The sequence below is a fragment of the Pollachius pollachius genome, assembly GCF_949987615.1.
Source record: "Pollachius pollachius genome assembly, chromosome: 7".
NCBI classification, from domain to species: Eukaryota; Metazoa; Chordata; class Actinopteri; order Gadiformes; family Gadidae; genus Pollachius; species Pollachius pollachius.
Window position 1 is genome coordinate 24178027 of NC_136940.1, and position 20000 is coordinate 24198026.

A 20000-nucleotide genomic window follows, 5' to 3' on the forward strand; every position below is an offset into this window, starting at 1 on the left:
ACACACACACAGACACACACACAGACACACACACACACACATACTCGCTTCTTAATGTATAACGTCACCATGGCGTTTCCCATTCCACTCCCGCGTGATGGGCCCAAGATTCTAGATGCGTGGAACCTTCCGCCAAAGGTTCTCTGCATAGCCTCCCCCCTTACCCCACACCCCTCTTACGCACTTCTACTTCCTTGCACTTAAAACTAGTACTTAGGATTGTTTAGCATCTTATCCTAGCTATCTTTATTGTTTATGGGGAATGGGTCAACCTAGCGATTGTTAGTGCTTGGCACTTGGTTCCATGAACATCCTCACTGTACCAACAGCGACATATCGTGTCTCTTTTTTCTTTTGAGAAATGTATTTATTGTAAGTTGTTTTGGATAAAAGCATCTTCAAAACGCCCTACATGTTAATGTGAATGGAAATGTAAAACACCGCACGGGGGCGGGCCCTGTGTGTGAAAGTCTGTGTGTGTCCTCGTGCCTACATGTTTGGCATTATGTTTGGTGTTTACTTTTTACTATGTTTGTATCGTTTGTCATTATTTGTGAGGACCCCCTCGAAAATGAGATGGTGCATCTCAAGGGGCCATCCTTGAAATAAAGAATAAAGAAAGACAACTCGACGCCTCGGGGCGTCGACGCCCACTCACCGCGTGTGCGTAGGAGCTGTAGGTGCTGAAGGGGAGCGCGATGGCGGGGTTGAAGATGCCAAACTGCCCCACCATCTGCTGCATGCGTCGGATGGTGCGCTCCTTATCTGTGTCGGCGAACTTCACCACCAGGCTGGAGGAGGCGCCCTGGGGGAGAAGAGAGTCTGAGGCTTTCTGAGGAGAGAGAGGGCACGGACACTTAGCCCTCCTCTGCACCGAGACGCGCACAGCCCACACACACGCACACATACACCAACACATGCGCATATGCATGCACGGACACACTCACGCACACGCACACGCGCAAACATATGCATGCATGCACACGCAAGCACGCACATGCACGCACACACAAGCACACACACATACACATGCACTCGCACGCACACTCACACACACTCAGGCGCATTCACAAACACATACACACCCATACAAACATACACACCTCCAGTCACTCAGTCACTCAGCAGTTGAAAGAGTAAGATCTAGTCATGCATGCATGTGTGTGTTTGTGTCTGCTTGTGTGTGTGCGTGTGTGTGTGTGTGTGTGCGTGTGTGTGTGTTTCTTCTATTTGATTGACCATTATAATTTATAGCAATTGCAGCAATTATAAAACAACAAAATTATTTTGAACAAATAAGGTCATGGTTTTGATTTTCAATCCCCCAACCTCATCAAAAATAATCTATTACCAACCTGGTTTAATCAATTGAATATATCACGTTTAGGGATTTGGACATACAACAGGCTAATGGAGTCCACAAACAAGTGCATGAGGAATGCTATTGACCAGGGCTTCTGATTACATTCATTATTACGATGCGATGAACTGTTAGCGGCTAGCCAGCGACTCTCAGTTTAGTTTTATGGCAATGCACATAAACCCAAGTAGCACATTTGTCTCCTTGATGAGACGGTGCAGTGATTTCTGTGGCTGCCAGAGACACACCACATAATACACACAGATAGGCAGCATAAAAACACAAGCAGTCCATCTCTCCCGCTGATCTGTTTAAGGACGACGCTTCGGCAAACGCTCGCTCACAGCGGCCCCAATCAACGATGTTTATAACGTGTGTAGAAGCACAAGCCTTTGAGCTCGGCTACCCCCTCTTATAGCTAAGGTTAAGGGTTTAGCGACGTATAATTACTTTAAATTGCCGCGAAAATTGCCACGTGTAACAGTAAGAGCCCATTGACCTTGCGGCAGGTGCCCTTAAAAAAAAAAGTTCCATTCCCGCCTCCACACTGTCTTTGTCTCTCACCGCCCCCCCCCCTCCATCGCTCACCGCGGTGCCTTCCCACTCGTCCTCTCTTTCACGGGCGTCCCGATAATGAAACAGCAGGTGCCTTCGCCGCTCAGCGTTCATTAAGAATCTTCAAATGATTTAGCGCTACGCGTGACCTTTCAGACGGCCCACGTCTCCTCCCACGCCGACGATACCTCCCCCCCCTCCTCTCGCCCCCTCCTCTCCCGCCTTCCAAACCGTCCGATCGATCGGCATAAAAGGCCGAAATATTACCCTGATCTGAAAGTGGAGAAAGGTTGCGTGTCAGCCACCATAAGAGAGGCTGGCTGAAATTGATGTGAAATTGTCAATAATGGTAGTGAGTGTGGGGGTGAAACGCCCGGACGGAGGGGTCGGGGGTCTTTAGAGGTTCTAAAGGGCGGGTTGCTAAGCCGGGCTGTTGTGTTTGCAGCTCGGAGGGTGGGGGGTTACGGCCATGGTGGAAATCTAAGAGGAAGACTGCTTTTTAGAAAGGAATCCAGCAAGGAGCCTGTCGTTTCTGATTCCCTCTTTTGTTCGCTGCAGTTCTTTCTGTCGATCCCTTTCGATCTTTCTTTCTTCTGATTCTTCGTCTGGCTCTGAACAGAATCTAGATCATTATCCCCCTTTTTCTCTATTTTTCTTTACTACAATTCTACATTTGGGTTGTTGATGTTTCTCTGTTGAAAAGTAAAAAACGGAAGAACGACAGAAAGAGAGAGAGTAGCCCCCCTGTGGGGCCATTAGCGGCTCCACTGAGCCGTCGTGTTCCCAGGCTCAGCTCAGACCACCTGGTTGGCTGACGGGACTGATTGGCAGGCCGGCCGGCCAACAGGCTACCTCGAGCTATGGCGTCGTAACTACGGTGAATTAGGCTGGCTGGAACGGTGTTCAGGCTTACTGACGGGCTGGATTACTGTATCCAGGTTCCTACCTGCTCGACACACCAACCCCTGCTGAGTGAATCTGGTCACAGCTGTTCATTAACAGCAACGACCAAATTAAAAAAAGAAACAAAGGAACAAAAGGACTGGGTCGCTGGACTGGGACGCCGTCCAGGTAAACAAATCCACCATGGTGTGCGTCCGGCGTTTCATTATGGGCTACGTTTACGTCATAACGAGGTATACCTCGGGGGGGGGGGGGGGGGGTCTAGGTTCAGAGCAGGGCAGCAGGATGTGAATACCAGAGAGGCAATAGATCCGTACACAATGAATATTTTAACTCCCCCCACTACAGCGAAAGGGCCATTAAAGGCTGGCTGCTTTGGTAATGAGTCTTGTGTTGCTGCCTGCTGCTGCTTTGCCCTGCCCCGGTCTGGGCTTTATAATCGCAGGGTATTAAACTGTCTAATAGGGGGCCCTACGTCCTGCCTCACTCCAACAAGCCCCGCTCGCATCTCACAGACGGGGTTGAATGTCGATCGACTAGTCTGGGTTTTTGGTGATGGGGAGATTCAAAGAAGATGAGCTTGTCTCCCCCCACACCGACCCCCTTCTTGCCTTATCTCATTTAACTTTCCCAAATCCCTGTTCTGTATAACTGTCCTATTTTCTTCCTCTTCTTCTTGCATCTGCAAAGGAATCAAAACAAGAGACTCTGGTTTCCACGGAGGTCCAGACGGGGACTTGGCCGCAGTTCCGAGGGAAAGCCCGGATCAGACGCTTGGCCGCCGAAGCGACCGTTGCCACGTTTTGTTTATCTTCCCGTTCCTCTCAGCCCCGGGCCTGTCAGGGTATCCGTGGAGGAGAATCTCCGTCGCTCTTAAAAGGCGGGGGATGGATTGTGAAATAAAAGTCTCATTACAGTTTCAGGCTGCTAAGTGCCAACAAAATACGGCTCCCAGGCGTTCCCAGAGGCCCCTCCCCCCAGCGGCCCCCTCACGGACCCGCTGGGGGAGGAGGGGCCGGGAAAGAGAAGGGTCTCCGGTGAGGGTTGGTACTTCATCTCACACTCGGATTGGGGGAGAAGAAGGAAAAAATAAGCTGTAGGCCGAGATATGGGTTTCCAAACGGTTTGAACAGCTCTCTCACGTGTGTGTCGAGGTGAAGGTGAGCTCATTCGATGGGAGGGGGGGGGGGGGGGTTGAGGGACACACACGGGATCATGACTTATGAGGAGACTGCAAGTCCTCAGATGCGACAAACAGGCGTCACGAGGAAAAAAAAACGCCTCATCAGGCACCGACACCTGCAGGCGACGACGGGATTGGATGGACTGAAAATGAAATTCGGTGTCAATTACGCCGATGATTTCAATGACCTAAGAAATCGGAGGCCTCATTTTCTATTCAGGTTTTTTTCCCCGCTTTCGCTGGTGGCACCGACGTAATGGCCCCGATGAATAAGACATTTCATTTGTGAGTTAATCACTTCTCCGGCTCTCTCTTTCCCGAATGGGAGCAGAAAGGCAGCCCGGAGTCTGTGTGTGTACACAGCGAGACATCATATTTCGTCAACATTGTGGGAAACAGGTTGTAAGGATTCTTTTGTCTAGTATTTAATTTTCATGAATGGATGATCTTGGCAGTTCAGTCGAGAACTCTGAAGAGAACTGTGTGTGTGTGTGTGTGTGTGTGTGTGTGTGTGTGTGTGTGTGTGTGTGTGTGTGTGTGTGCATGTAAAACAGCGCACATCATGCATGTCAGCCAACTCCTTCAACAGATGTTGAAGCTTCTTCTTGATTCTGAGTGAGACTGAAACTTTCAGTTGAAAAGGCTGAAATATAAAAATGACGTATTTTGAGCTGCACTATACATTATAACGAGCATCACACGCCGCTATATACAAAACTCTTTGCCATGTGCCGCTCCAAACTGATTGGTCATAAATGTTGATTGCCTCCCATTTCACTGTCCCCAGAAACAGAATAAATACGCATCCTATTAAGAGCTTGGTTAGGAAAATAATAGATGACTCTAATCTATTAGGTTATTAGAATGTAAATTGTCTGGGAAGAGGACTAGAGGGGGGTAACATCCTACAGTAAGTTAAAGCACACACAAACAAACACACACAAACACACACACAAACACACACACGCACACAAAGCCTCCAACGGACACACACACACATGCAAGCCGAGCTACTGTTTAATGAGTGGAATCACAACAATCTATCATCCTTGTAAAAAACAAAGTAGTGGCATTAAAAGTCTGCCACTTGTGAAGTACACAATTAGACACTTGTTGTTTCTGGCTGAAGGGCACACGAAATGTGCCGCATTTTTCATGTCTATGATCATTATTTGCGCCTGTCACTCGTTTAAGTCTTTCCTATTTTTCCCGGAAACCTTATTTTAATCCGTGTGTTTATCCCAGTGTGTGTGAGTGTGTGTGTGCGTGTGAGAGTGAGAGTGAGAGTGAGGGTGTGAGTGTGAGTATGTGTACCTGTTAGTGTGGCTGTGTGTGTATGTTTGTGTGTATGCATTCATCCCAATGCTGCTGTGTGAGTGAGCGAGTGAGTGAGTGAGTGTGCGTGTGTGCGTGTGTGTGTGTTTGCGTGCGTCCGTGCGTGCGTGCTTTGGGGCTGGACCAGGTCTAATCCCAGGCTCAGGAAGGGGCTGGTGGTGCTGGATGAGTCTGCCCCGTGGACCCAACCTCTGGCCCTGTCTGGGTGTAAATTCGTCGCCGGACTTCCGTTCTGCCGGGCCCAGCGGGGTCGGGGCAATTTGCTCTACAGCTCCTGTGTTTAAATATTTTATTGAGCTGCTGTGTGCTAGTGTGTGTGTGTGTGTGTGTGTGTGTGTATCCCTGTGTGTGTGTGTGTGTGTGTGTGTGTATGTGTACCTGTTAGTGCGGCTGGTTTGTGCATTTGTGTGTGTGTGTGTGTGTGAGCGTGCTTCTGAGTATGTGAATGTTTGCCTGCGTGCGTAGATGTGCGTGTGTGTGTGTGTGTGTGCGTGCGTAAATGTACATGTATGTGTGTGTGTGTGTGTGTGCGTGTGTGTATGTGAATGTGTGTGCGCGCGTGTGTGTGTGTGTGTGTGTGTGTGTGTGTGTGTGTGTGTGTGTGCGTGTGTGTGTGTGAATGTGTGTGTGTGTGTGTGTGTGTGTGCCACAGTGTTTACAGTGAGTGGAGGGCTGGGCTGGTTTGAAAGAGGAAGGTATAGATTGAAGTGCAAGGAGAGGTTTCACATGTGACCCACCAATCAGATCAGCCTCCTGATTGGTACATATTTGCCTTTCCCCTATGATAACCAAATAAGGAAATGCATAAATGCATGCAAGGACATTATGACACTCACACAGACACACACACACATACAGTCCAAACTGGTTGACCCTGTCCCTGCTCACGTTACGTACAGCTTGCCCCCCCCCGCTCTCCTCAACATGAATAACGCAAATTTATTCAGCCCAAGTTCTCTCAGCTGGAAAATAAGATCAGTCAGTAAGCCCCTGACCCCTTGCTGAGGGCTGTACCAGTATGGGAGAGAGAGAGAGAGAGAGAGAGAGAGAGAGAGAGAGAGAGAGAGAGAGAGAGAGAGAGAGAGAGAGAGAGAGAGAGAGAGAGAGAGAGAGTGTAGTGGGAGAGAAAATGGTTAAAAAGGAGAAAAAGACCAAAGACCTTGCAGGCGTGTGCGCTTTCAGTGTGAGTGTGTGTGCATGTTTATGAGTGAATCTGTGTCTGTGTATGCATATGTGTGTGGGTGTGTATGTGTGAGCATGTGTGTCTGTGTGTGTGTGTGTGTGTGTGTGTGTGTGCGTGCATTCAATGTGTGTGCATTTGTGTGGGTGTGTGTGAGTGTGCGTTTGGTGGTGTCTGTGTGTGTGTGTGAGCATATGTGTGTGTGTGTCTGTGTGTGTGTAAATGTGTGTGTGTGTGTGTCTGTGTGTGTGTAAATGTGTGTGAGCATGTGTTTGTGTGTGTGTGTGTGTGCGCACCCATGAACTCTGAGGTGTCCGTGTCTACACGTTGGTGGACTGACAGAAGATCCATCAAAGAAGTGCTGCTGCGGTTAGTTGCAGTGTTCATATTTATGGTGCTGAAACACCTCAGTGTGCCATGCTATTGGCTGGGCATTATTCATGGCCATATCCCTTACACTGCTAATCAGCCCTGGCCTTGTGAGGGCAAGCACATCACACACACACACACACACACACACACACACACACACACACACAAACACACACACACACACACCTTGATCATCACACACAAGCACACATGCAGGCACACACACACACACACATGGATACACACAGATGCAGACAAACAAAAACCCAGAGCCTGTCAAACACACACACACACACGTTCACATGCAGACAGACACACAAACACAGAAACACAGACGCAGAAACACAACCATGCAGACACACACACACACAAACACCCAGATACACACACATGCAGGCAAACAAACAACCACACACACAGTCAAACACACAAACACACACACACACACACACACATGCAGACACACACACATACACAAGTGACCACATGCAGACATCCACATTCCATTGCACAGAAGAAAAATGCAGACAGACACACAAAAGACCTCACACTCACATTGGACACAAACACAAATGCATTCACACAGAATCACCAACCAACATAATTACAGCATTTACAAATTTATATTCGGCCTAGAGAAATAGGGATCTTACTATCGGCAGACCAAGTATTGCCGAGGGGAAATGGACCCCTTTAAATATATATGCGGTACGAAAACACATTACACCGGTGTCTCAAAAAAAACACAAAAGAGCTTTTTAAGTTGTTTTCCGGGCAACTATTTTTTGTGTTCTACAACTGTTCAACTAAACTAAATTGGGAGACAGGGTGTACGGTCCAGTGTTTTGTCTCCATGGCGATAACCGCTGTAATTGGAAAAAATACACAGAACACAGCGCGCTTGTTGGAGCTCAATAATCTGATGCTGGCCAGCTAATCTTGAGCCTTTACACACACACACACACACGCACACGCACACGCACACACACACAGTGTCTTCTCCTCATCCCGTCCGGTCCCCACCACAGGATATGCAATGCTGATCAGATTCCTCTAATCAATTTAAAACAGGAGGTATGAGTCCGCTCTGTTCACTATCTGCATCCTCTCTCTTTCTCTCCATCTCTCTCACTCCCTCTCCCCTCTCTCTCCCTCTCTCTCTCCCCTCACTTCTCTCCATCTCTCACTCCCTCCCCCCTCTCTCTCTCTCTCTCTCTCCCCTCACATCTCTCTCTCTCTCTCTCACTCCCTCCCCTCTCTCTCTCCCCTCACTTCTCTCCATCTCTCTCACTCCCTCCCCCCTCCCCTCCGTTTCTCCCCTCACATCCTCTGCCCTTCCCTGACCTGTTTATGTTTTTATTTTTTTCCTCCTTTGTGGTCTCTCTCCCTCCCTCCCCCCTCCCTCCCTCCCCCTCCCTGCCTGCCTCCCCCCATCCGTATTCCTAACACCCTATTTCCCAGCTTCTTACTCACACACTCTCTCTTTCTCACTCCCGGCCGTACGGTCCCTCTTCCTCGCCTGTCTATCATGGTCCCACTGCATTTTTCTGTCCCACCTTCTCCTCCTCACAATGACCCACCCCACCTCTCCCTCTCTCTCTCTCTCGCTCCCTATCTCTCTCTCTCGTCCCTATCTTCCCTGCTTATAGGCAGATGAATAATTCAAGAGGCGATGTGGTGAAAGGTGGGGTAAACAAGTCTATTGCCTAATATCCCGAGAGGCTACCAAAGAGAGAGAGAGAGAAAGAGAGAGAGAGCGACACTGAGAGAGACAGTGAGAGACAGTAGGAGACAGGGGAGGCGAGGGGAGAGGGCTCAGAGAGGTGGGAGGTGGGGACTAGCTGTGGGGCGTGGACATCCATATAGTCTATCCACATGGCCTGCAGTCATTTGCACTTAGATTGACCCAAGGGTTCACCTAAATGCCAAACAGTGCCGGGCGCTACGTCACTGGCCCTTTTTATCCCCCCCGCTCTATTGAGCTGTGCGTCGGCGAGCGCGGCTAATCAAATCATGCAGTGTGCTGCAACACCTCAGAGAGAGAGAGCCAGAGCCAGGGAGAGAGAGGGAGAGATGGACTGGGAGAGGGATCGAGAGACGGAGAGAGAGAGAGAGAGAGAGAGAGAGAGAGAGACAGAGCCAGGGAGAGAGAGGGAGAGATGGACAGGGAGAGGAATCGAGAGACAGAGCGAGAGCCAGAGCAAGGGAGAAAGAGAGAGATCGACAGGGAGAGAGGGATAGACAGACACAGAGAGAGAGAGAGAGAAAAAAAAGAAATAGAGCAGAGTAGAGAGAGAGCGAGGGAGATTTAGATGGACAGGGTAAGAGAGATAGAGAGAGAACAGAAGAGAGGAAAGATTGAGAGAGAAAAAAAAGAGAGGAGAGAGAGAGCAAGGGAGAGAGCGAGAGAGAGAGAGAAAAAGAGGATAGAGAGAGAGAGAGAGAGAGAGAGAGAGAGAGAGAGAGAGAGAGAGAGAGAGAGAGAGAGAGCGAGAGAGAAAGAGATAGGAGGAGTTCAAGGGTCTCCCCTTGTTTCTGAGAAGCGTTTCTTCAAACAGAGTACGATATGAAAGACGTGCTTATTTCCATTCACTGTCCGGTACGGAGCTGTCTAGACCCTGATATGACTGACTGACAGCAGGGGAATGCCTAGCTTTAGTTTTGGTGTATTAAGTGTATAGTCATTCACCTGTCTATGCACAAATCGAACATGAAAGATGGATGGAAAAATGAGCTCAATATTCGGCTTTCGGTTCGTGCTAGTTATTGTGTGTCGGATTATAATAACCTCTTTATAAAATGGTTGAGCTATCTTCAGGGATTATGCCAGCTCTAGGAACAAAACAACTAATGGGTGACTCATCCGATATGTAATTATATTTCAAAAACATTTCATCTGGAGATTTTGATTTAAAAATAGACAATTGTAATTAGAGGGGTCGTTGGTTGGTTGGTAATGCTGCTATATTGATGAGGCTGGATGGACTCTGGTCGCACAATTAAATTACAAAAGTAGAGTTGTACAGAAGTATAGAAATAGATTGTGTGTGTGTGTGTTTGTGTTTAAGTGTGTTTATTTGGACAGAGTTCACTTACTGGCATTGTCTGGCTTCCATGCAGGGCACTGATGGCAGACTGAGCCTCAGTGTGTGTGGAGAACTTGACAAAGGCACAGCCTGGAAGAGATAACACAGGCACACACACACCCACCCACACACACACACACACACACACACACACACACACACACACACACAGAAACACGCACACAACAACACGCACACGCAAAATAGTTAAAAAGGAGCCTTTAATATAAAAACGAGCAAGATAAATACAAATACTAAATCAATATATAAAGGGCGTAACGTTATATAAATGGCACTGAGAGAGTGTCCGGGTGCACAGCGGGCTGCAACACTCTTAGCCTTAGCCAGGGAGAAAGCAAACTGGGGCTCCAGGCTATAGGTTGCACTGATGAAGCAGAAAAGCATGCTATTTAGCACCACATGCCTGTCTGTGCATATTAAACACTAGCTTAAATAGCTACATTTATATAGCACCAAAGAGGAACACAACCCAATTAAAAAAGATCGCTGGGAAATCACTTACACTTTGTTATTCCTAAAGCATGCGTACAAATCAATAGCGGTGGACTCGGCCTTTGCAGGGACCACAAGTTTAAGAAACCAATGATCAGTTGTCTGGCGGGAATTAAGTAAAGAGTTGGTGAAAAACAAGGGATTCGCTTTGTCGTCCTTGGTTTGGGTTGACGGAGAAGGACGCACGTTATCGCTATTAATGTATCAGTTATAACACGTTCAATTTTCAATAACAGATACCTCTCCGTTCTACAGTATGAAAGCCAGCATTGTTTTGTCTACGTGCAAATATTGCAAATCTCCAGAAATAGACGCTAATAAAAAAAATAATCACTGCACTGCAGTCCTACACCTACGCATGTTTTTGATCTCTGATATAATGTATCAGAGCATTCCCAAAAGAAATGAACATCATCAAACAGAAAGGTTGATTTCCAATATTTGTGCTACACCACTTGCAGAAATAATAGACTAAGCTAAATCTATGTTCAAATCCCTCTCCGCGACATAACCTTCATAACAGAATGGCCGTTGACCAAAGTTCTTGTTTTGGTTTTGATAAGGCCCTACGTTGCTAGAAAGAATACAGAATAAACAGAATGTATAAATGTATGTAGACATCCATTAAGGAGACGGATGTGAGATGGATACGCGGTGACATCTGGAGTCCGGTCGGTGGATGATTCAACAGAGAGAGGGAGAGGGAGGGAGGTTCAGACCACATCCAAACTCCTCCCTCCTGCGGCCCCCGTTCACAGTGGGGACCCTGGAATTGTTATGACATCCATCTCTCTCGCTCTCCTTCCTCAAACCACACAGCCGAGTCAGAACGCTCTAGCGTAACCCCCCTACCCCCGCTCTACCCCGTAGATACAATCCCACAACAATTTCCATAAGCACCGGCCGGGGAATAGGTTTGGAAAAACATGAAACGTCCCGGGTCGCTTTGCTCTTTGCTGCCTGTCAGGGGGGATTTCTGTCTCCCCAACGTGCCTGTCAAAAAATATATGCTAAGCATTGGAAATACAGTGTCCGTAAGTGTAAAGGACATCATACTATTAAGAAGTACTTAAAAATGTTATGACCTACTTATCTAGGAAATAAGTATGTATTTTATTTAACAATGACATCATGTGTTGATGGTATTTGTGCATCACATGTGCAATATATTTGGCAAGACTTTGTGTATATATTTTGTAAATACACAGTTTATATATGCACATTAAAGTGAAATTAGATTCAGATCTAATGTTGTTTGTAATCCTACAAATTATCCTAAATTCGCCGTTGAAATAGCGTCTAAAATAGTGGAAATAGTATTGGTTGATCCCACCTCTCCGTTAGTAGCCTTACAAGTCAACAACCTGCATGGTTCCTACCTTTGCTGTTTCCATCAGGACCTCTTAGAACTGTGCACTCCTCAATGACTCCGTATGGCTCAAAGAGGCGGTACACGTCCTCCTCAGTCTGTTGTTTGTTCAGCATACCCACAAACAGCTTCCTGTCTTCTGAAACAAATAAAGGAAGAAACAAAGGTTAGCTTCGAATTGTGCACTCATATCCAATAAAATCTAAGAGTATAACTCAGGATTATTTTACATGAAGATATCCGTCTTCCTTGCTCACACACACACACACACACACACACACACACACACACACACACACACACACGCACACCCAATCCATCAATCCATTTCCGTGACGCACACAGACCAACCCCATCACCATCATTCATTGCAATCCGCATCACCATTATTTTCACCCCATGGACAGCTACAGCATGCACTCACTGGCTAGTGCGATTGTCTGTCTGGGCTAGCCGTGGTCAGGCTCCAGCCACACCGAGTTATCTCATGTCAAGGAGTGATCATTTTAATTTCTTGTCTAAATGGCTTCGCCTACGCGTGGATGCGGACATGCCCCCCGGTGGGAAAGTGAGGTCAAGGGCTAGGGCCGGGGGGAGATCGCCAGGGCTGAATGGATGAGGACAGCTCATACACTAACAGGCACGCACGCGCGCACGCATTGCAAGCACACACGCCCGCGCGCACACACATTCGACAATTTGCTTTCATACTCGGTACAGAAAGCCCAAGATGTGGCAGTCTTTGGTCTTTCTAGAAAAATCAGCAGCGCCAAGCAAGCAGTTCTTTGTTGCTCCATAACATAATACTCTTTGTTGCTCCGAAACCATAATACTCTTAAAAAGAGAGAATGTTGCTGCACATATACATCCCCTTTTATTTGTGATTCCCTCTCCCCCACTTACTTCGGCCGCATCCATTTATCTCACTTTATTTCATTTCTATTTTGCCTTTGATTCTGGCTTTTGTTTGCCTCTTGAAAGCGGTTCAAATCTCTCGCTTCCCCCTTCTGGTGGCTCCCGTTTTAAACCGCTACAGCAGAAACAATGTTTTGAATGGAGCCAGCTAGAAAACTCTGTCCTGTGTCTCTGTGGCCCCGGTAGCAGCAGTCACAACACGGCGCCGTGAATAACCTGCTCGTCCCGGCCGCCCGCTGCTCCCTGCTGGCTCTTGTTAAACGCGTCGGGACCTGCTCTTTACCTTGACCTGACACGCTGTGTTTACTGATGTACCTCCACACCCTCCTATGATTAATGCTGCCGTATAGCGCGCCGCGATGCTGCTGCTGCTGCATCACCCAGCGCTAGCACCGCCGACACCCCCTGCCCCCACCCATCGCCCGCCATCACCCACCACCGCCACAAGAGAAACTCCATCGCATTAATACAGACCTCGCTCCTCCAACTCTGACCTGTGCCGTCGGATCAGAGAGAGAGAGCGGGAGAGGGAGAGAGAGAGAGAGAGAGAGAGAGGGAGAAGGAGAGAGAGAGAGAGAGGAAGAGAGAGGGAGAGAGAGGTATAGGTACAGAGAGAGAGAGAGAGAGAGAGAGAGAGAGAGAGAGAGAGGGAGAGAGAGAGAGGGAGAGAGAGAGAGAGTGCTAGAGAGAGAGAGAGAGAGAGAGAGATAGAGAGGGAGAGAGAGGGAGAGAGGTATAGGTACAGAGAGAGAGAGAGAGAGAGAGAGAGAGGGAGAGAGAGAGAGAGAGAGGGGGAGCGGGAGAGAGAGAGAGGGAGAGGGAGTACTTTTTTAAAGTGCTTTTATAGTATAACATTTGATATGTACAGATATTTTGTATTTAACGGTTCATACTTATTATTATTATAATATATACTACCTTTTTACTTATTTTATAACGCTGTTTATTTTATTGTTCACCTGCTTTGGCAATGCAAATGTGTATTTCTCATGCCAATAAAGCTTTTTTTGAATTTGAATTGAATTGAATTGAGGGAGAGAGAGAGAGAGAGAGAGAGAGAGAGAGAGAGAGAGAGAGAGAGAGAGAGAGAGAGAGAGAGTGAGAGGGAGAGAGAGAGAGAGAGAGAGAGAGAGCGAGCGAGAGAGGGGGGGATAGAGAGAGAGAGGGAGAGAGAGGTAGAGAGAGAGAGAGAGAGAGAGAGAGAGAGAGAGAGAGAGAGAGGCCTAAGAGTGATGTCATTCTCTGCCAGCAGGGGTGCAGGGTGTCAGGGTGACCCGCATGGCTGCTGGTACTAGTGTGTGTGTGTGTGTGTGTGTGTGTGTGTGTGTGTGTGTGTGTCTGTGTTGTGTATGAGAGTGTGTCTGTGTGTGTGCGTTCTTTCTCTACATCATGCATTGTAACAGGGCACACAGTGGGGGGAACAGGGTGCGTACGTCGTCCCGGTACCCGCTGTGGAGAGAACAGTGTGTGTTTATGCGTGTGTTTGCGCGTGCGCTTGGTGCGTGCGTGCACCACCCTACGGGCAGCCGGTTGGAGAGCCGGGCGGCCGAGCACCACCCACCGATGCACCTTTCAGACCCCTCCACCCAGCGGTGTTGGGTGGGGGCGTCTGACTCCCTGGTGCCGGCTGCTTATTGCAAGTGGCAGGATCAGAGGCTACACATCAACACGGAGGTGACGCACACTGACCATCTGGCAGGGTGGTCCGGAGAGCGTTATGGGAAAGAAATAAGGAATGATGAAAGAAAGGAGGAAAAAAAAAAGGAAAAGGCAAGGAAGCCCCAAAGTGGAAAAATAAAAAAGGCCAAGTTTACGCTGCCTCTGACGCCTGGGGGCGGGATTTAAATGTGGAGCTCGGTGGGAGAGGTGGAGGGGTGAACTTGGATGTTTGCTAAAGAAAAGGCTTGTGTTAAGTTTGTGAACCGCATCCGCGGCACATACTGGCACACAACTACCCCGCCCCCTCCCTTTGCTCCCACACACAAACGCGCACACACATGCATGCAAGTGCACACGCAAGCACGTGTCGATGCGCCGCCCACACACATTACAGGCACGCACGCACATACACACACACAGACACAAACAACACACAGAACTGCACCAGTCCAGCCATTGGTATTTACACTGACCCAGCGACCTCCCACAGACACGATGTTCTATGATGTTTTGGCTTGCCCCCCCCACCAGCGGAGCCCTGCTGCAGTAGATCAAAGTGATCTAATGAGCTTTGGATTCACAGATACAGCTGATATAGCACACAGAGCGGCTTATCGCACAATACAATACTGGGGAAATAACGCCGAAGCTATACCATGGACTTCAAGAATGTACATCGGAAACGAGGCGCTTTGAACGAGCAGGAATCATCTTTGTTCTTAAAACGGTGAGGATACAGGCAGCCAGTGGACAGCCAGCATAGACCCCACGATGCAGGCAGCATAGAGCCCACCATGCAGGCAGCATAGTCCCCACCATGCAGCAGCATAGTCCCCACCATGCAGGCAGGATAGTCCCCACCATGCAGGCAGGATAGTCCCCACCATGCAGGCAGGATAGTCCCCACCATGCAGGCAGCATAGACCCCACCATGCAGTAGCATAGTCCCCACCATGCAGGCAGGATAGTCCCCACCATGCAGGCAGGATAGTCCCCACCATGCAGGCAGGATAGTCCCCACCATGCAGGCAGCATAGACCCCACAATGAAGCAGCATAGTCCCCACAATGCAGCAGCATAGTCCGCACCATGCAGGCAGCATAGACCCCACAATGCAGCAGCATAGTCCCCACCATGCATGCAGGATAGTCCCCACCATGCAGGCAGCATAGTCCCCACCATGCAGCAGCATCAGTAGCACCAGCAGAATTCTATTTCTCTCTGTGATGTATCAATGCAATATTTAAAGCAGCAGCCTTTAGTTGAGGCTGTTGTCATCTCCAGCGGTTGGATAATGTGTGTTCATCTCGGGAACATAGCATAGCTCTGGTTGAAAACAAGCTAACAATGCACGGAAACAGATCGGGAGGAGGGGGGCGTGGGGTGGAGGTCTGGGTGTGTGTGTGTGTGTGTGTGGGGGGGGGGGGGTCTCTCCACGCAGGGCTGTGCCGAGCCGGCTCCGGAATAAAGTACCACCCGGGGAATTGTCTTCTCGTGTTCATCGACGATGGGAAACATTATCTCGTTTATCTACAGGCCTGCACCGCACGCACACACGAACAGGCATGCACAGACTCACACACATGCTCACACACACACACACACACACACACACACACACACACAAACACCACATAAACAAACACATGCATATCTACACATGAAAACACATGAGCAAATACAAAAGTCATAGGATAAAAAACGATGGCACAGTAAAAGAGATTGCACAAACACACACACGCACGAAGCAAATTACGACCAGAAAATGGTATTCATATCGATATTGTATTTGCGTGTATCCATGTATGAGGTAGTCATAGCCTTTCAGACTGTAATTGGAGTATTTTTTTTAAACGGCGATCCCCTTAAGAACTGCACATGCACACAAACAATATAAAACACACACAGTCACACACACACACACACAAAGAAGCAAGCAAGAAGCAATACAAAAGACCATATGCATAAACAGACGCAAGATAACTACATACATAGACACAGAACAAAATGTGTATCCTGTGTCTGTTTGAACAACCGTTGTATCGACTGAGTACTTCATGTGCACAGCAGGGGTAACACAACGTAGGGTCCACGCAGAGACAACAAGGAACCCTGGTCGGCTGAACTGTGACTGCTGGGTTGCAGCAATGGTCCACTGGTTGTAGGTGTGGTTGGCCAGACATATGTAACCTGATTCTCCAGGTTGTGAACAAGAGTAAACAACAGAAATACACACTTGGTGATCCTGACGGATTCCTATGTGAGCCAGCATGTGATGTACACAAATCACATTTCACCCATACACAAGCACAGAAAGCCCTGCAACACAACCTCACACCCACAAAGGAACACACACACATCAATATAAGCACAAACACGCACAGCATTTCAACCATGTTCGCCAGGTAAACAGCAGCGAGAAGCACTGTAGGTCTCCTTATTAGCATGCAGACTGCCAGGGTTTTCAGGAGAGGATATTCATTGAATAGCAACGAGGACGACTCAGATATTTGGAATGGAAACGCGGAGAGGGACAATAAAGAGTGATGAGGCAGAGAGGAAGGGGGGAAAAAAGGAAAGAGAGAAAACGAGCACAGAGAACAAAAAGAAAAAGGAAAAAAAAAACGGGAAGAGAACGCCGTGATACACACAGCGAGAGGAGTGGGGGGGTGGGGGAGAACAGAGAGGGAGAACGCGCATGGGGGAATATGTTTAGAGATTCTTTGTACGGGCGGGAAAAAGGTGAGAGTGACTCTGTGTTATTCCTTGCATACAGTCCTGCAGTGTTTGATAAGGGAAGATGGATGGACGGATGGATGGGGGAGGGCAGTTTCATTGTCAGAGGGGGGGGAGCATCAGTCAAGGAAAGGTGTATTCTATTTGCCTGTATTCTTGGGTTTGTGTGTGTGTGCGCGTCTGTGTGTGTGTGTGTGTTTGTGCGGGTGGAGGGAGTAGGTTGAGTTTATGAAGGTAAGAGTGTACTGTGTAATGTCCTAGTTCTCCTCTGCCTTTCACGTATCTCTCACTCTCGCTCTTTCTCTCTACGTCACTTCGCTCTCTCTCTCTCCCTCTCTAGCTCTTTCTCTATGTCGCTTTGCTCTTTCTCTCTCTCTCTCTCTCTCTCTCTCTCTCCCTCTACTCTTACTCTGTCGCCCTCTCGCTGGTGTCTTTCTATTTTTCAGAGAGGTGACGGGAAAGAGAGACAGAGAGAGAGAGGAATAGAAGAGAGAGAGAGAGAGAGAGAGAGAGAGAGAGAGAGAGACAGGGAAAGAGAAGGAGAGAGTGAGAGAGAGGAAGAGAGACAAAGGACAAGACACAGTAACAAAGAGAGTGGCATGCAGAGACAAAGAGAGATGGAGAGAGAGAGAGAGAGAGCGAGAGCGAGAGAGAGAGACAGAGAGAGAGAGAGAGAGAGAGAGAGAGAGAGAGAGAGACAGAGAGAGAGAGAGAGCACTTGTCAGAGGAATAGGGTAGGTTGCTATGACAACCACTTATACAGCAGGCTGTCAGTCATGTTTCATTGGAGTTCAGAGAGAAGAGGAGGAGGAGATGGCTTGGGGTTAGGGGGGGAGGTGGGCCTTGGTGGGGGGAGGGGGGGTGTGGAAAGGGGGAGGCGGGAGGCAGGGGGAGGGGGGGTGCATTAGGGAGGGGGGGGAGGGTCTATTTCTCCATCTGAGTTGGAGAGTAAATTCGACTGTCAGACTTGGAGATAAAGACAAATTATGAACAATATTAGCCAGGAGATAAAAAGGGAACAATAATGAATGAATAAATATATTAAAACCAAATGAGATAGCATCCAGGCAGAAACTAGGGGCCCTACAAGCCATCCAGGTTTTCTCATTAGGAGGAACAGATAAGACCGGCGGGCAGCTGTAGCACGAATGTGTGTCTGTGTGTGTGTGTGTGTGTGCGTGCCTATGTGTGTGCGTTTGTGTGTGTGCATGTGTGTCTGTGTGTGTGTGTGATTGTGTGTCTGTGTGTGTGCGTCAGTGTCAGTGTATGTGTGCATACGTGTGTGTGTGTGTGTGTGTGTGTGTGCGTGGGTGTGTGTCTGCGAAATGCTAACAGCCCACAGCTCAACCAGCGATAAGAGTTCATCCTCTGAAAGAAGTAGCTTCAGTAGCTCCTTGGTACGGCATCGGCCCGTCGTGGCCGTACCACCTCGTCAAAAGTCAGGAGAGGAACCACAGCGTCATTTAGTGAGCGCTGGACCTCCACCCAAGACGCCTCCTCCCCGCTCAACCGATTATGCTGCTGCCACGCTGCAACAGTGTCAGCATGTGTTCAAGCATAAAAACACAGACAGAGTGGAATGAAATTAATTAACCCGGGGAGATCTCTGTGCTTAGCCAGTGGAATGTAATCCAATTTATTACATATAGGAGTCTAACTAGACTTGTGTTTGTTTTAATGAAACAGTGGGATTGCCTGTGTGTGCGTGCGTGCGTGCGTGCGTGCGTGCGTGCGTGCGTGCGTGCGTGCGTGCGTGCGTGCGTGCGTGCGTGCGTGCGTGCGTGCGTGCGTGCGTGTGTGTGTGCGTAAGCACATGCATAAATTACTCGTGCATTGCCTGTTCTGCACATCGGATCAGAGTTGATTACCACAGACAATAACCACGACGAGAGGGTCAGTGGGAGTGGGTTGTTCGTTTCTGCGGCTGTAGGTGGGCACATGTGTCTTGTGTGTTTCTGTGTGTGTGTGTATGTGTTTGTCTGTTCCTTCTATGTGTGTGTATGTGTCAACGTGTTTCTATCTGTGTGTGTGTGTTGGTGTGTTTCTATGTGTGTTTGAGTGTGTGCGTGTGTGTGTCTTTGTGTTTCGATGTATTTGTACGTGTTGCGGTGTGTGTGTGTGTGTGTGTGTGTGTGTATGTGGTTTTGTGGTACGTGTGTGCGTGTGTTTGTGTGTGGTTGCGTTTGTGTACGTGTGCTTCTATGTGTGTGTTGGTGTGTTTCTAGGTGTGCATGTGTATGTGTTTGTCTGTTTATGTGTGTGTATGTGTCAACGTGTTCCTATGTATGTGTGTAGGTGTATGTGTGTGTGTGTGTGTTGGTGTTTCTATGTGTGTGTGAGTGTGTCTGTGTGGGTGTGTGTGTGTGTTTCTGTGTTTCTACGCATGCGTATGTGTTGCTGTATTTCTATGTGTATGTGTGTGTGTGGGTGTGTGTGCGTGCGTGCGTGTGTTTGTGTGTGGTTGCGTTGGTGTGTGTGTGCATTGGCGTGTTTCTGTGTTTGTTTGTGTGTGTGTGGTTTTGTTGGTGTCTGTGTATGTGTGTGCATGAGTGTGTGCGTTTTGTGCGTGCGTGCGTGCATGCGTTTGTGAGTATGTGCGTGCGTCGAGGCGCACACCCTTGGCAGGGTCCGAGGGTGTGCGCCGTGCCAAATCAACTCCTGAACAGGAGCCCCGGGACGCCTGCCCGAGGGCCCCCCAGCACACAGCTCCACCAGGACCAAGGGGGGTTCACATGGTGTACCTGGTTCTGCTGAACCAACGGGCAGCCCGCACACGGATCAATTCTATTCAATTGTGTTTCTATAGCCCGTAATGACAGGTCCAGTCTCAATGG

At 48.6% G+C, this 20000-nt stretch overlaps 1 protein-coding gene across 1 annotated transcript in view; it reads right to left on the reverse strand.

Moving 5' to 3' along the window:
• celf5a (cugbp, Elav-like family member 5a) overlaps positions 1-20000 on the reverse strand; it is a gene marked incomplete at its 5' end in the record, with an annotated part of 173267 nt that overhangs the window by 21791 nt on the left and 131476 nt on the right. Inside the window, 3 exons of the mRNA XM_079740585.1 lie at positions 659-805; positions 9985-10064; positions 11867-11995. Coding sequence (XP_079596711.1) covers positions 659-805; positions 9985-10064; positions 11867-11995 — 356 coding nt within the window. The remainder of the gene's footprint in view (positions 1-658; positions 806-9984; positions 10065-11866; positions 11996-20000) is intronic.